The sequence below is a fragment of the Rhopalosiphum maidis genome, chromosome 2, assembly GCF_003676215.2.
Source record: "Rhopalosiphum maidis isolate BTI-1 chromosome 2, ASM367621v3, whole genome shotgun sequence".
In the NCBI taxonomy this organism is placed as follows: domain Eukaryota; kingdom Metazoa; phylum Arthropoda; class Insecta; order Hemiptera; family Aphididae; genus Rhopalosiphum; species Rhopalosiphum maidis.
In genome coordinates this window covers 76,069,526-76,088,550 of record NC_040878.1, presented here as the reverse complement: position 1 = coordinate 76,088,550, position 19,025 = coordinate 76,069,526, and the positions used below count along the sequence as shown (strand labels likewise).

The following is a 19,025-nucleotide window of genomic DNA, read 5'->3' as shown; positions in this document are numbered from 1 at the left end:
AGTTTTTTTTAAATACATAAAGACAGAAGAGTTTAAAAAACAAATACCCTTATGTGAACCTTGCCTATTACCGATCTACAATTTGATGTATCCTCAATCCTAACTAAAAGTACTTATATTAAACATTTGCTACTAAGAATTTTTATTTATTATTATTCAAATAAAATTAAATTGTATGTATAAGTACCTAGAAAGTTTGTTGACAAATTTTTTCATATTAAAAAATTAGTCACAACATATTTTTAATGAACAATAATAATAAAAAAAAATTATTGGATATTGAATATATATAATATAATTGTATGGATGGTTGTATTTTTCTAACTGTAAAAATGATCAACTGACACGTAAAATCAGTGTTACAGTCAGTTAAATACATAACAAAATAATACCCCCATTATATAAAGATATTATAATATCATACAACGGTTACATCAAAATAAACATATCACACAATTTGGACAAAACATTAGACTAAACCAGAAATTCAACAATCACATCCTTAATTTTTTTTTTAATTGTATGTACAATGACATCAAGCAAAGATTAGAATAATAAAGTTAAACTATATAATTAAAAAAAAAAAAAATTGCAACTAAGATAAAATATTGAAAATTACTTGCCAAAATTTAAAAAAATGTGTAACTATAAACTAATGCTCTTATACTTGAAGAATAAATATCGAAAGAAAAAAATGTCTAGTACTCTATTATCATAAATAATATTATAATGTTTATATATACTCGTATATATATATATATATATATATATATATATATTTATTGTATTACTAGTACATGTTTAACTCGTATAACTATAGATTAATTAGAAATTGTGAAAATTCTAAAAGTTATATATAAAAAATAAAACATGATATATATGATTATAATATAACAGTTATTTTTTTTATATGTATACACTATACAGTATAGTATATTAGTATACATAATATACAACTAATGAGGAGAATACACGATATGCAAATTAACACAATGGAACATACTTTAAATCATTTTTCCTTTAGATGTAAAACATTGGACTCATAGGTAATATTTATTACAAGACTTGGAGTTGTACAGTTTCTAATCTATTTTAATACTTATTATAAGTAAAATATTAAATACAATTATACAATAGATAATCTTATATATTGGATCGTAAACTGTGAAATATTTATAACAATTATTTGAATAGATATATCTAATTTTATAATTTAGTTTAAGGTTTTTGAATGCTATTATATGAGAAAGTGAAAATCTTAAATCTATAACGAATTGGTTTCAGTGAATAAGAATGTATAAATTTCTTATTGGTAATGACTAATGATAAATCAAATTTCAATTGATTTTATTCGTACCTGTACTTAAATGAATTTATATTTTACAAAACTAAACTTATATCAAATGTTTGTATAGTTTTTGATAAAAAAAAAAATAATAATAATAATAATAATAAAATTAAAAATATTAGTTTAATGCTGATTCTATATATTAAGTTAATAACCATATATATTGTATTCTTATAATAATAATAATAATAATAAAAATCTCTATTTAAAAAACTAAAAGATTTTTTGAAGATAAAATCGTTAAATTAAAATAATATTTTTTTACTTAAAAATTAATTTTTAGTGCACGAAATGTACGTAAATAATAATATATAATAATAATAAACTAATTAAAATAAAAAAATACGTTAAATTATAATTTTTTTTATTCTTTGTTGTCAAAGAACTTCCTGATATCCTGTAAACAAATCTTTACCATTATAACTATAAAAACAATCGTACTTATTTAAATAAGTCTGATTGACGAATATGTACTTTATAAATATGTAAAAATACAATAGTTTTTAAATTTGTTATATAAAAGTAACACAAAATTAATTGGTTAAATAGAAATATTTCTAAATAACAGATTTATAGTTTCATAAAATATTTCGTTGTAGGTATAGAAAGTTTCGTTAAATAGAAGTTCCATTGTATTAATAACATTTTATCTATTCAAATCAGTGTGAACTGTACATTTAAAATTTAAAAATATAAAATAACTCTGAAATTGCATAAGTAACATAATATACCTAATTACTTATATTATATAAACGGTACAAATATTTTATAGTATTATATTCTTTTATTTACTATATCTATCATTCAAAAGTCGATTAATTTAGAGAAAAAAATCCTCCCAGACCATTATAAAGTATATTATATACGTTGAATTATTTTATAATTTATGTAAATTATAAGTTTTCAGATTTTTATTTAAGTTCACAATATAAGTACCTAATAAAGTAATTACTATATATACAAATTTGATGCTACAGTGTTATTTTTACTTGGGTATTTAATATTTATTATAACAATAGAGAAATATATAGTTACTTATGTATTCAATGGTAAAAGTTACTTAAAACAAGCTAGGGGAACAAATATATGTTTTTCTTATAGTAGTGTTACGAATAATTACAAAATTTGTTTGATATTGGTTTTAAGAGCTGGGGTTGAGTTTTTAATTAAAATTTAGTAGGGGAATAAAGTACCTATGAGAATGAAAAAGCTAAGTTATAGCATTTTTGATTACTATTGGAGATAGTAGTATAATAATATTCATAACATATAATTAACAATACACATTAATATTTTGTTTACTGTAAAATTATTCCAATCAAAAATGTATATAATGTTTCTAAGCAAATACAATTTTAACCCTAAACATAATTTATTATTAGACTAGGCATATTAAAGTAGGCACGTACTATTCAATGGTACTTATGTTTCAAACTGATTTTTATTAATAAAATATAGTTTGCGTATGTAAACGCTCGATATATTTAAATATACTATTTATGTACAATCAGGAGACGTAATTGTTATTTATCTATTTAAATAAAAAGTCGTTTTCATATCGTTGCAGTAAGGTCCAAAAATGCAGATCAAAAGCAAAGTTTCCGGGAGTGGTCGACAAATTGAAACGTTATAAATTACACAAATATTTTTCAAGCGCATTTTTGAATAGTTTATAATTAAATAATACCTATATAATTATACTGAACTTTCAAAACGTACTGACCAATACGAGTATGGTATTAGCTATATATACGCATTTATACAGTACATCACTTTTCTGTCGGGACTATAGTTTATCATCACAATATTAGCTTGTATATTTTTTCATCAGTTTTTAATGTAAAACCGTATTCCTGTTTAATGACGTATACCAGTAGATAATACGTAAGTTTTACTCATTAAAATTTATGAATAGCATAATATTATGTAAATTATACATGTGTGTGTTCATGCACATACACGGTTAAGGTTACTAAAAGTACCAGAAATAAACCAGTAACCAAGTCATCTGAGATGAAGCACGCGAAGATCCCTACATTGCTTTATTTACATATTAATAAATAAGATAACAATGAATACGTTTTTGTCGGCAGCGTAATAATATTAATATATAACGATAACGATACAATATATAGGTATACTGTGCCTAAATCTGTAGTCATATTATTGTTATATGCGAGCGCTGAGTGGTTTTCATTCAACGAGCTGACGGACAGACAGCAACACGGGCACGGACGGGTCGATTACAATCGCGACAATCTCGCGGTGGTCCTGTTCGGCGGGGGATCGCGTGTCTCCTACACACGATGCTGTGTCGGCGATAGATTTGGCATTCTTGGCGGATCGGCGCCAACATTCGACGATGGTCGACCGGGACGAACCGCCCGAACACGTCAGCGACGAGCTGACAGAACAATCGGTACCGTTGACACCGGTTCCGGTACCACAACCACCGCCGGTCACGGCAGCGACGGTAGTACATCCGGATCGCGACTGCGCGGGGTTCCGGTGCCGCGAGCTCTTCTTGCACAGCAGCAGAGACTTGAACGCGTTCCGGAAGTCCTTCAGGTGGTACGCGTACAGCAACGGGTTGCCGGCCGAGTTGAGATGTGATAGTACGATGCAGCCGTGCATGAGGGACGCGGGCACGGGGCAATCGTCGCAGAACGCTTGTACGCAGTTGATGGTGTACAGTGGCATCCAGCAGACGGCGAAGAACGCGACGATTATCGATAGGTTCTGCGTGGCCTTCACCTCGCTTTTCCGGGCCGCGCCCAGTACACGCAGTTTCGTCGGACTGTTGCCGCCGCGTTGGCCGCCGTTCAGCAGCGTCATTTGTTTGATCTGAAACGGCACTGTATGTTTGATTTGATTTCTTTCTATACAATGTAACGCCGCATCCGGTAATCACAATAGTATTAAATAGGTACATACAATTTATTGTGCATGGTGTTCCGTAAACAATGCCCTGGTTTCACAACCACAATATATTTAATAAATTACCCGAATTACACTTACAAAATTTAAGCAGGTAAAAATAAAAGCTGTAGGCCATCAAGTTCTGATTTTTTAAAACCCGAACATTTTTCACGGAACACCTGTATTTTATATTATTCACAGTTTTGTGAACAATTGTTTTAAACACGTTTACGGCTTAAAGTCGAATATGTATGAGTGCTCTTTAGATTAATCCATGTCACGCAAATACATACTTGACAAAGTGAATAATATTAATGTTTATTATTATATATTACTTAAAAAAATTATTTTACCTCAAAATTGACTTTAGTTATTACTTATTAGTAATGCTTATTTTAATTATTATATTTGAAAAGTAGTTCTTTCTTTTTAGTAGTTAATTTAAAAAACGAATAATATAAATAATAATAATAAATAAATACCTATTATAATCATGATGAAATTAAATTTAAATTTATAAAACCCTATTCACTCGTATCCGTATACTGATGCTATCACACTTATTTAGTATCCAAAATTTATTTGCGCTTATAAAATAAAGATAATATAGAATTACTTTTATTCAAACTATAATAAAGTAAATTTTAATTTTGTAAACTCATTTTAAAGATTAAACAAGTTGACTTTTTTTATATTAACTGTAAATACTATTAAATTAATATTATATACATTTCTATTCGTGACATAATATTTTTTAATACTTACTTGTTTTATTACGACCGTATAAATATGAGCATAGGAGGTGGCCATAAATAGCGCAGGTAAAATAATAGTCGCGAAGTATAAAAACACCAAGTAACTATAATCCATCACGAGACTGAACTCGCATGCGTCCAATGATGGACCTTTGGCGGCTCTCCAGCCCATTAGTGGCAAGAAGCCTATCAGCAGACCCATTATCCAGCAAATACATATTATACCTATAAAACAAACCAAATTAAAAATATAGTTAGTACTAAAATATAAAAACTTTTTTGGTGGGGATTTATCGACTCTATACCGAAACATCGTATTTTGAAGAAAAAAGGTATGGATTATAAATCGACTTTGCTAGCTAGTATGATTCCAAGTTTTATATTATTATAGACTTGATTTTTATATTTTAATAATTTTTTTGTTTTTATCTATTATAATAATTAATTTATAACTCTTTTGTTATAACATAACATTTATTAGTGTAATATTATATATTAATATAATGTACAATTTATTGTAAATATCTACATCATGATTTATACGATATGGATACTTACCAATATATTATACAAATTTAGAGTATTTATTTCTCCATATTTACATCAATTATTTATGACATTGATAACTGAAATATACACTAAGTATATTATAATTATAACTTATAATCGTAGATACTCGGATAACAGGAAACATCGTATCGCGTTGGGTGATCGAAGTGCACTTGAACACAATCTATCAAATATCAGTATATCAGCTACCGCTGAATCGTAAAATTTATAATATGATTGTGCTTTGTACGACCTACCATTTACTTACTAATTTAACGTGAATAAGTTCTTAAATTAATTATAATTTACTAACGTAGATAATAATTTATTGTATTAGATGAGTTTTATTGAATTCAAAATTTAATTTAATAAGTTGTCCTATACTGTATAACTATTAACATTACTGACTTTTAAGTGTTCTTTTTATAAAAATATGAGTTTTGAATTCTAAATGCGCAGGTGGAACACTAATTGATAAGTTTTTTATACTACGAGAAAAAAATTGGTTGTATCTTAAACGCACGTTGATTTGTAAGCAGTTTACTAACTATAAAAGCCATATAGAATAATTATTGAGGAATATATTTACATGTTAGTAAAGCACATGATGTAACATCAAATGGCATAAGAAATAAATTAGAACCCTCTTCTTTCTGAGCTAGCAATATTATCTTGCATATTATAGATCAGAAAAACAACGTTAATGCGTGCCAATTCGGATAAAATAGAACCATTAGAATTTTAAAAAAAACTTGAAAGCTGAAAATGGGGAAAAAGAAAAGGAAATCATAGAAGCTATTCAAAGAGGAAATCATAAAAGTGTCAATATTACAAAAAAAAAAAATCAGAAAGAATCAACAAGCTGTAATTTTGGCAGAACTTAGTTGACAGAATGCGACAGCTCTTATTTAATGATTCAAAAAATAGTAGATACAATTGCACAATGTTTGAAAATCTTCAGGTAATGAAAATTGCAAATAATATAATAATTTTGACAATTATATAAACAGTATAATTTAAATTTAAATGAAATGTCTTTTATCTCTATCAATGGTCCTCCAGTTTCAGATTTCAATCCATAACCTTATATGAAGATTTGATTGAAAGATCGCCTTAGTAGTTCCATTCAATTCCATTAGGTAGGTATATCAAAACGAAAAGAAACGAACAATGAAGATAAATTGGAGAACATTTTATTTAAAAAAAATGTATTATTTTGTTATAGGTACTCAACTAATTTAAAAATGAATAATATAGTTATTCGAAATATTCAATAAATAGTTTGATAGGTATATTTATGTAATACAGTAATACGTACATAATTTTCAAAATAAATTGTTCTTGTTTTGTGCTATTTAAAGACATTTGAATTTTCGTCTTTTTTATCTGTGATTATAAGTCAAAAAAAAATTAAAAATTGAATATAAGGTTTTTATAAGTACTTAGTTCTAATAGCAATAAAAATATTCATGAAAAATTACATTTATTTTAAGTTACAATTTTGAGAAAAGTTTTTAAAACCATGAAAATTTATAAATTGTTTAGTAGTTCATACAATGTTTTTATAATTCCAATAAAATTTACAAATTTAACACAAAAAAAATTTACAATCTTCATAGATTTTCATAACAATGATTAATTTATAAATGAATCGGTTTGTAATTATTTTATCAAAAATAATAATAATAATAGAAAAACTTATATACGCGTTTTAGATTGGACCTTGGAATTTCCTGTAAGTTGATATCAATACTTAAAAATAATTATTATTTGTAAAAGTGAATTGTAATTTTACATATTATACATATAATTTAATAAATATTATCAGTCGAGACTTTTTTTATGTTATATGTAGGTACCATTTTTTAATGATATTTTTATATAAATTATGGTATTTAAACTATTAACAATAAATAATAACCATAAAATATTATACATATTATAGTTTAAGTTGTTATTAGTAATAATTATTTGTACCAAATTATAAACGAATATGACTTATACATGCGTTTTTGTTAAATAATATACTAAATAAGTATACTATATACTATAAAGTTAATAGTTTAAAAATTATGTATTTATTTATATAATATGTGCTGATTTATTATTTAAGTTGACAATTAATTTTTTTATAAATTTCAACTTATTAGATGATGTTACTAATAGTACATATGGGCAATGACCATACATAATACAATGAAACCTCCCTTAACAAACACCTCTAAATAGCAGACATTTTTTGGGGAACGGGGACATTTTCACTACTTTTCTATAGGAAAACCTTTTAAATAACGGACACTTTTATGGCATTTTAACTTTTGATTTTAATCATTTTCATCGTAAATTCAGAAAAATAATTGTGGAATTTCTAGATAAAAGTCTACTGGTAAATTGTATTTTATTGATATTACCCATTATATATTATTAAACTGTTATACCTCATCTTAGCAGGTATACGTAAATACATTTCTTCTATCGAAATACAGAACTATACTTCATTGTTCTCCAGCACAGTGGAATTAGAAAATGCATTAGCATATGAAATGACTTTGCGTCAAAACTCAAAATACGAAACAATCTAAAGTAACTATTTTTAATATATGTTAGTTTTAATTTCTATATTATTAATTTTTTTTATCTTTTTACCTTTGAATTTTTAAAAATACATAAAAATTAATTAAATTTATTATATACCTATGTATAAATAACTTTAAATAAATAAATCAATTTTTTAATTATCTATTATAATATTTTTCCCTCTAAATACCGGACACCTCCAAATAGCGGACAAAATTTCAGCGACCGAGGGTATCCGGTATTTAAAGTTTCACTGTATATCAAAACGTAAGATAGTAAGGTCAATAATACGTTTAAAATAAGGTATTACTAAGTACCTAGGTACATTTATTATTTTGTAAACATAGTATAATTAATTTAAAAGTATTTTGATATGTATAAATTAGAAATACACATTCGTTTCAAATTTAATTTCATATCCATTTATTCACCTTAAGTGGTTTAAAATTGTTTACAATCGTGCTTATTTTATATAATAAATGAGCTCACTTATAAATGACTAAAATAAACATTTATTTGTTTATATTAATACTGTGTATAGCTGTGTGTTTATAATATTCGATAGGAACCTATGTAAAAATGGTATATTAGAGAAGGCGTGAAGTACGTGCCTCAAACCAGTCAAACCTAGTGTAAAAATAAATAATTTTTTTATAAAGGTATACTAAGATATATGTCTTATTTCCAATTGGCATACCTATAAAATATAACACATTTTTTTTATCTGCATCTACTTGGTATCTGTATCTATTGAGCTTACTATGATGTATCTTTTAATATTTTAAAAAGATATGTAATTTACTTTTTCTATAGAAATAATGCAACTAGTGTACAACAGTGAATAGTTTCAATGTTTCATTATAGATCAGCAATTTAAAACAATTACATGTTTTTATAAATAATGTAATCATTTTGGAATATTATTCTTTTTTTGAATACAGATTATACTTTTGAATATCAGCTACAAAGACCTGAAATTTTAATTCAAGGTTACTATTATGAAGCGTAACTATTCAAATATTATGTTCGTTAGAACTATGTCAGTAGGTAATTTCTTTTTAATGAAGTGACACTTTTCATATTATTATAAGCTAAGCGAATAGATATAGCGAGGGAGTATGGCTAGTACACTAAAATTAGCTTTTAAAATAATAAGCACTTGTATATTAATATTACTATTTCTATAATTTATCGACTAATTTACGATCATTTTAATCTTATCCGTGATGCAATAATACCATGAACCACGCTCTTCTCAATATTTACTAGTATAAATATTTTTTTTATCAGTAGGTAAGAATACTGACACAGTTGTCATCAAACATAATTGTATCGGTACAAAATATCGTAATATTTTTTATGTATTTCATACTATTATTATTACTATGGGGTTAGGATAGGATATCATAAGATAATATGCACTTCATAGTTTTAATATTTTAATTATGTAAATTATATTAAATAATAATACACTTTATTTTAAATTGTCAACACTTCAATAGTGTAACTATTTTGAGCTAGTAAGTTCTTGAATCTATTAAAAATAAAACTACTATATAAATAGAATATATTTGAATGAATTCAATTAAAAAATAATAGTTTTCATACCTAAAAAACTTCTTTCTAGTTTCTACATCAACAGGTGAAATTGACGCAAGTTAAAAAAACACCAAATCATCTGCATATTTTTGGATTTAACTAGTTTAGAATTTGAATCAACTGTTTAAATTTTTGTATTAATATTGCTTCTGAAAAACGCTATCTAGATGATTTAAGTCGTTGTGTTGGCTGATAAATTCAAATTGAATTACAAAATATAAAAAAAACTGTTTTTCGTATTCAAACCCGTCAAATATGTGCTTAAAAGTTAAAACAGAATAAAACCAAATTATTTATTTAAAAACGAAAATCGGAAAATATGCAAATTTATGCAAAATACTCTATATTGATATTTTTAATAATATAGGAATAATTTAATTAATTTCAAAAATAATGAATGTTATGAGGTAACTATAGCGTCTATAGCTAGGTACTAAGAAAGTAACTAGTAAGACTACTGACTACTGAGCTTGATAAACGCAATATAGTGTTTAAATTTAAAAACGAGACCAATATGAATATTTATCTATAATATTATAATTAATATTTTGCCGACATGTTTACAAAATGATCAGTGTATGTATAGGTATTATACATTCAATATGACATAAAATGGCTTGTTAATTTCTATTGAAAAATTAAAAAAAAAAAAACTTAATTATCATTTATCAGTTACAAAATGTAATATAATTATTATACATAATTTTTTTATAACAATGTAGGTACCTAATAAATATAAGTATTGATATTAGGTTTGTGAATTTTATGATCCTTTATTTAAATATCATTAAAGGTACTTTTATTAATATATAAAATACATTTTAAAATAAAAAATAAGCCATATGTGTTATATATTATATAAGTATTTATATATCATAATATAATAGTCAATAGGTTGTATAAAATAATTAATATTACCATCGTTACAATACTTACATCCTTGTTCTACATTTTAAGTAAGATATAGCATATAACTATATAACTATATCAATAGCACCAATATATACTCTAAATTCTAATCATGTCTCAATAGTTATTAGTTAAACATTTCGTGACAATAGATATAAAATAATTAGTAAATTATTATTAGTATGCAAAATTTGTAAGACAGTGCTAATTAATACGCGTAACATATATTAGTAAATGTCAGAATAAATGTCTCGAAATTGTCGAACGTGATTGCCTGTCCTTGTGTGGCGCTTACAAATACGTAAATACGTTATAATAGAAATATAATCTATAGGAATTTTTAATGACATGATCGGATTTTGCAAAATTGTACAATATATATTAGATTTAAGATAATTAGTGTGGTATTAATGTGTAAATTTGAAATTTATATTCATACCACACGTGTTAGTGTCTCTTTTTAATGAGTATTGTAATATTTTATGAGTTCATGACATTATTTCATAGTTACAAAAATATATTAAAGTATATAGGTATTTGTTGTACTGCAGGTAATACTTTTATCCTTTGGTTATTTTAATTTTTACCAATGTACTTAAATATCAATATGTCATCCATAAATCAAGATTTCAGAATGGTCATTATTAAAAATTTTGAGAAATTAAAAAATTTGAGTATTTAATGGCCTTGATGGCCAATTGCATATTTATAAATATTATATATAGAAGTTACCAGTAGGTATAGAATATAGATAGGTTATGACACATATATTCTTTGGATAGAGTGAAATATATTTTACATTATTAATTTTACGATAAAACGATTTTACAGTATACATTGTTTTCTGTAAACGTAAAGTACCTAAAGATCTTCAAACATAACATATAATTTTTACATAAGGGTTTGTTCTTTAAATAAATGTTTTTAATTTCACACACATTTTTTTAGTTTTATTATATTTAAATATATATATATATCTGTTATAATAAATATGTATAAACCGATATGTTGATTACTATTCTTTACTTTAATATTCAGAATATTTCCACTTTCAAGTATCAATTACACTCTTAATTACCTACAAATCACAATTATTATCATACAACTATTTTAATAGATGTATAATTTATAACATGATGCTGAAAGTATTATTGATTAAATTAGTCATAAGGTTACACATAATTAATTTAATTTTGATAAATTATTATAATTCTAAGAAATATTAAAAATAAATGTAATTTAATTCCAATTTTGGCATAACATAATAACTGATAACGTGTATATAGTATGTGTCAATAGGTTTAGGACATAGGCACCCAATAATAGTATAATTATAATAAAATATAGTATAATCACTTAATTATTAAATATAAATTTTTGTATATTTTTAATAAACATGTCATTTGATTGGATATTAATCTTAAAAGAGAGATTCAATTTAAAATTTGAATACATTATGCAAACATGTTTTAAACAGCTACCTATAGCCATATTGCATACTACTTATTATTGGATAAAAAATAATTTTAAATCTAATTTTAAACACAATATTAGATGAACTATTTTTTTTTTTTTTTGAGCTTCTGATTTAAATATTTTTCTTTAAACAGTAAGTTGCTTGATCCTACTTATTTTAAGTTTTTATATTAAAAATATTATGATTAATACAATCAAATATAATATAATAACATATAATATATGTGTATATTTCAATAATTAAGTAACCAATCAAATTTTTAAAAAAATTTGGTTAAATTAAATGAATTTTCAATTTAAGTAATAAAAAAAAAGGAAAACGTAGGTTTCACATCGTCATAATATAAAACCGTTACCTATATTCATGAATCTTAAATAATATACAATTTATTAATTCACGTTAATTTTTGAAGGATAAACCCCAGTTTACTACGAGCCTATGAGTACCTATTCAATATTTAAACAGTAAGTATTGTATAAATATAGGTACTTCAGTACTTGTGTATGTTCCAAAGTTAATATTATTTAGGTACTAATTTTATGAATAGGTAACGACGGTAACGTCTAAATGATTCTTATCAAATAAACGATATTATATTATTATAGGTGAATAATATATTGAATACATTTATTACAAGCTCTGTAAGTTTTATTTTACCTCCACTTCGTTTTTGTGATTTATAATTTTTAGAACATAATAAATAATACGAGATAATAAAAAAAAGCCGAGCAGGATACAGAAACCACAGGTATTGGTCACTGCACTATAAATAAAACTTAGCTCATTTCAACATAGGTATGGTATTGGTGTCATATTGTTATATAATTTTAATTTACCCAATAATTTCAGCTTATTATAAGTTTGAATGCAAACATGTTATGATAAATTATCTCATTTAAACGAATTGATTTCGAATGAATACGAATCCCTAGACCTCGATTATACATAGTAGGTACTTAATATTTCAATATTTTAATTACTTAATAATATAATACAAGAGCATAAGACATTTATATGTGTTTAAATTTAAGTTATATAGGTACTCATAAAATTAATTAATGATAAAAAATTAAAAACTAATTTAGTTTTGAAAATTTTTTTTTTTTTTTGATTTAAAAAGAATAACATAACTATATAAAAGTGTATTCCTTAAATTTTGTCACGTTTTTGTGGTTATGTGCGGTAAGTGTAGTATTCCATTACACTTTAAGAAACTGATGAACAAATCTTGTAAATCTAATAATTTATATTAACAACTATAATTCAAATCTCCATTCAATAAATATAGATAAGGTAGGTAACTTGAAAGAAGTTTGAAGATCAACTGCTAATAAAAACGATAACAGACAATACTTTTCACTACTAAATTAACTAACAAAAAAACATAATTTATTAATATTCCTAATAAATAAATAATATTGTGCATAAAGTAAAAAATATGGTGAATTATTTTTAAATACATATGATTATTTAATGTTCATTATGATATATGCATACATTAAATATACATGTAAATATGTAATAATTTTATAATTAATAAATATACTTAAGTAGTCAAAAATTATGTTTTTGATTCAATTACTCAAATGACTGTTTAAATATCCAATTGATTAAATAAATACTAATAAGCTAGGTATTACAATAACTAAAACTACTATAAATACAGTCTACCACAAATCAAAATTATTAACTACAATACTAAAAGTATGCACTTGCAACTATATAATAGTCAATACTTTATTTAGTACAATAATATACCTAGTACTATATACGTATATATATATATATATATATATATAGAACAAATGTTTTTAAGCTAATAATCCAAAAAATAAGAACTGTTGTTTTGTACTATAGGAGTATAAAATAATTTTAATTACGCAGACTAAATATTCAAGTTGTATATTTTCTGAATTATCCACAATAGGTATAATACAAGATGCACGGTACACGGTAGTAGCTAGTATTATAATACTACTGGTAACTACTCGCGTATTTCTTTATCATAGGTATACGATGGAGATTCGAAATATTGAAACTCAAGTAGGTAAATATATTTGTATAAATAAGTATGTATATATCGTAAATCACGAGACATTGTTCAAACTGTATATCTACAATCTACATACCTAATATATTATCATAATTCTCTATAACAGTCACGTGGAAAATAAAAATAAAATAATATTACAAGTGCATTATACGTCGACGGTGATGCGACATTTAGATTTTAGAAACATCAACAACATATATTTTCTGATATATTATATACATCAGAAAATAACGATGTTTTGGCCAAAAATCAAAATTTCTTAATATTTACGGAAAAATTAATTTCAACAAAATATTGATTCTCACTTAATCGAAATTGTGACTTTTAAGTAAAACTTGTTTTATTCACTTTTCATTTTAAAAAAATTCACGGATTAAATACTACTGTGTTTTCTAATTTTAAAAATTTGGTCGGAGCTCAGAGTGGAATTCATGTAAGTAAATTAGCAAGATATTAACACACAAGTTAGTGGTTGAGTGCCAAGAATCAAGATGTACTGAGCGGACCTTAATACGCGCGTAGATCTTCGAGTGTACACGTGTGCAGGTACTTACTGATTGCGATTTTGGTGTTCGAGTTCGTAGAGTAGGCCATCGGGTAGAGTATGGCCCAGTAACGGTCGGCGGACACGGCCACTAGGCTGAGTATGGATATGGTGCACAGGACGATTATTAGCGACACCGAGAACATGCACAGGTGCAGATGACGGGGTAGACCGACGCTAGACATCACGGCGCACGGTATGCCCACCAGACCGACCAACAGGTCGGCGACCGCTAACGACACGATATAATAGTTGGTGCGCCGGCGGAGTCGTCGTTCCCGCCGAAAGGCCACGATAACCAACCCGTTTCCGACAGTCGCCCCGACGGCCACCAGGCCCTCGAGAACGGCGTACGGTACGTTCAGCCCTCCGCCGTTCGTGGCCATCGCTGTGGCCAGCGTCCACAATGCCTATACGCCAACCTGCACGGTCGCTTACCGTTGATCCGTCGCAGCGGCGATGTCGACGGCCGAAGACGGAACCGACTGTTATAACAACGACGGCGACGATACGGCGACAGCGGCGGCGGTGCTGAGGCGTTCGCCGTGCATGCATTCATAACGCCAAACCGTGACTGACCTCAACGGCGGCCGTGGCGGCAGGCCGGCGGCGTCTCGGGCTTTACGCTCACCTCCCTCGCCCCCACCATGATATATATATATATTGTTTTACACCGATTAGGTATATTATACTCCTAAAATACGATACAATATAATAATATTAATATAAAATATATATATTATGTATAGGATGATTCACCAAGAGTGCTCACCCTTATTATTATAGATATACTTGGTGTATTAACAAATTCATTTTTAAGGTATACTCAAGGACCATATTTTTATCCAACCTTTTTATATTGTAAATTACCAATCCAACGACTTTTTCAAAATATTGTAAATGATGATAACTATAAATTCTAATTGTGACGGGTATAGTTTCTGAGCTGTTAAAATGTACACACTAAGCATAATAATTTAAAAAAATGGATTTATAAAAATATTGAGTGTGTATAGATGTATGTATTGTATGGTTTTGGACGGATTTAGTATTTATTGTATATCCAGACTTTTTTTACAAATCATAAAAACTTCGATAGATAAAATATATTAATTGGGTAAGTACTGATTACATAATTTTCAATCATCATAGTCCCCATATTTTCTAAACCCATTATCTTTAGGACATAAATCTTATTAAACCTAAAAACTACTCGTTCTAATTTCAATTTAGATAGGTAGTTTAAGTATCAAAAATTTCAAAATAATCGTTTAACAACTATAACAATTATACAACTTATAAAAAAAAAGTGATATTGGAATCTGAAAATGATGTTTGTTTCACTTGCAGAACTCCTTAAAATAGTTTGAAAAACCAAAATTTGAATAAATTCATTATTTGAGGGAAAATGAGAGTGAACAATGCTTAGTGATTTACCCTGTGTATTTATGTACCTATACATAACATGTGTGCGATAAATGATAGTTTACTGTTGTGATGGTGGTCAACCGCAACGAGTGACGGTTATTAGTTATTACTGCAACACATAATATACATATAACAGGAAGGTACGAAAATTAATAACATTAATATGTCTTTGTTTACATAACGATTATACGATATGTATAATAATAATGGTTTGTGACCGTTAAAATTATTGGAGTTCAATCAAGTTACCGACGGGGGACGTGAGATATTTTATTACCTCAGTAATAAGCTACACTAACAGTTAGAACCTGAAACGTAGTACGTATATTATTTATATACATGTATATATGTATAGGTATACGTCGTGTTTATAAAACTACTATTATACTGTTTCATAAATGTAAAATACAAACTATGTCGATTTTATCGTGATTGGATTACCTTGGGCGTGATCAAATTTTTTTTTTTTTTTTTGAGGGTGGAATGTGAACAAAGTAGATTAATAGGTGTATCACGATGCCAACACAAACTTACTATATAGGTACGAATGGTGTGATATTGTTATTTATATAAATGTCAATCACTTTTCTCAATCCAAACTTGCCAGTGTCGGTTGACGGTACAATGCAATGATTTCAGGTAAAATAAAAAATAGTCTGAGACAAACCAAAAAATGTATTTGTAAAATAATGCGTTTTTTTCCACAAAGATTTAAAAAAAGAAAAAGACGTAGTAGCAAATATGCTTTGGTCTTAAACTTTTTTTAACAAGTGTTGTTACGCTAGATCAAAAAGGTTGAAAATATCATGCAAAATTTCATAGAAAGTACTTCTTATAGTAAAAAAGAAATATCGAAAACGCCAACATAAGACCTATGAAACGATTTTATTTTATAGACATATCACACGTGTAGTTCAAATTTTGATGAATAAGGATACATATTTAACAAAAAATAACGATTTTAGAGTGTAATTTATGGAGTTATAGGAATAATTACATAAATATTTACCGACAAAGATAAGAAATTATCATAATTTGTATTTCAAAAAATAAATGTGGGTGGATCTCGGTGTGCAGCCCTCTTCCCACCGATAAATCCGGCTCTGCGTACAATTGTTGTTGATTAAAAAAAATTGTGATAAACAAATAAAATAATAATTTTTAAAAACATTTAAATATCAACAATTATGAATATTATAACAATACAAGTTCTTAATTACCGTTAAAATGTTTTATTATGACGCTGCTGGTTGATAATTTCATTAATTTAAAGCGTAAAACATTTAAACGTCACTGTTTAAAATAAATGTATGCAAGATTGAATGAATGATGTGTTTCATTAAACTAATGACTAACAACATAATAAATGAAATTTTATTATCTATAGTGCACTTGAAGTTTGGACAAATTATAATGACAGTATTACAATATTTCAATACACCCGGCTTATAAAAAATTAATAACTGATGTTCACGCATTCTGAAACTGCTTGAAGTTACTTTTATATAAATATATAGTATAGTAGGTACAATCTTTTTAGGTTTATTTATACAGAATAAATCATTTTTCAATAAACATAATATTATTAATTATTAACTACCTATTATAATTTATAGTGAATATAGATAGGTATGTATGACTATAGAAGTTGTATTTTCATGTATTTTACGAATACTTAAAAAATAAGAAAATAAATTTAAACTTATATTAATATTATTTAAATGTATTAGTTAGATATTTAATGAAAATGATATCTATACACTATATAGAGTGATTTACCAAATAAGTTAATACTGTTCATGATTCATCCCTTCTTCTTTGAATTCTCTAACTACTGCTTTGTTAAATTTCTGACTTCAAGGTTAGAATATTTACCTAATTATCTACTCTAAAAGAGTTAAAATCTAAATCGATTTACAAGTATATAAACTTTGATTTTTATGCTATTATTATACCTTATACGAGTAGAGCTTATTTTTGTAATAGGTACTACATAATTTAGACTAATGTTATGTCTCAGCGTTTATGTTACATAATAATTAAACATATATTCATATATTCATATACATGTTTAATTAAAATTAATAAGTTTTGTTCTAATAAACCGTAGATTTTAGAGTACTACAATTAATATAGATATATAACTATAATATATTACAATGTTCGTTATAAGTTTGTAACAATTTGTATTAGTATTCAGTGGTCATACACATACCTACGACATACGTTAACTGAAAAATGCAATTATGACACAACAATAATTTAAAAGTTATTAACCATGGAGAATGAAGATAATATCATACGACTTATACGAGGTTATTATAATGTAATCTATGCATTATGTAGGTACAGACAGTAGCCCTCCTTGAAGAGGGGCTCTTTCATTCCCAAAATAATTTCGTGGTGACTTGCAAATGCAAGTGAATAAGTGATGCATCTATTGATCTATTGTCATAATTTTATTGTGGACCAATTATTTATGATGTATCCGATATTGTACTAAGAAAAAAAATAAGATATTAATTACCTATTTATTAATAATTTTGGGTGTTTGTTATTGGATGGTAAATTTATAAATCATCACAAATTAATTAATTACACCTAATTATAAACATACAAATATTGAAATAGGTACCTATTCAATATAGTAAATATTGATAGACAATCTAATTCATTTTTTTTCACTGCTTAAATACCTACCTAAATGACTAATATATTACAATTTACAAGTATTAAACATTAAACATAAATAGACAGCATAATTTTTGGAAGAAAATTTGGCCTATATTAGTTATTTCGAGGAACCTAAAGTAAAGCATATATTTTTGACAAAATATTATCATAATAAATGATGATTCATTGTTGAA

The 19,025-nt window shown here is 26.1% G+C and overlaps 1 protein-coding gene across 2 annotated transcripts; it reads right to left on the bottom strand.

Annotated features, from left to right (window-relative positions):
• Positions 1-2,328: 2,328 nt before the first annotated feature.
• On the bottom strand, positions 2,329-17,408 carry LOC113552784 (adenosine receptor A2b-like). 2 transcript variants are annotated; one of them, XM_026955709.1, is made up of 4 exons: positions 17,379-17,408; positions 14,741-15,424; positions 5,033-5,247; positions 2,329-4,192 (listed from the first exon to the last, which is right to left on the bottom strand). In XM_026955709.1, exons 2-4 carry the CDS (start codon positions 15,114-15,116, stop codon positions 3,542-3,544), a joined length of 1,242 nt encoding a protein of 413 aa, XP_026811510.1. In that variant the 5' UTR covers positions 15,117-15,424; positions 17,379-17,408; the 3' UTR covers positions 2,329-3,541. The 2 variants fall into 2 exon arrangements, with proteins under 2 accessions (XP_026811510.1, XP_026811509.1); XM_026955708.1 differs by lacking the exon at positions 17,379-17,408 and adding an exon at positions 17,168-17,192.
• Positions 17,409-19,025: the final 1,617 nt, after the last annotated feature.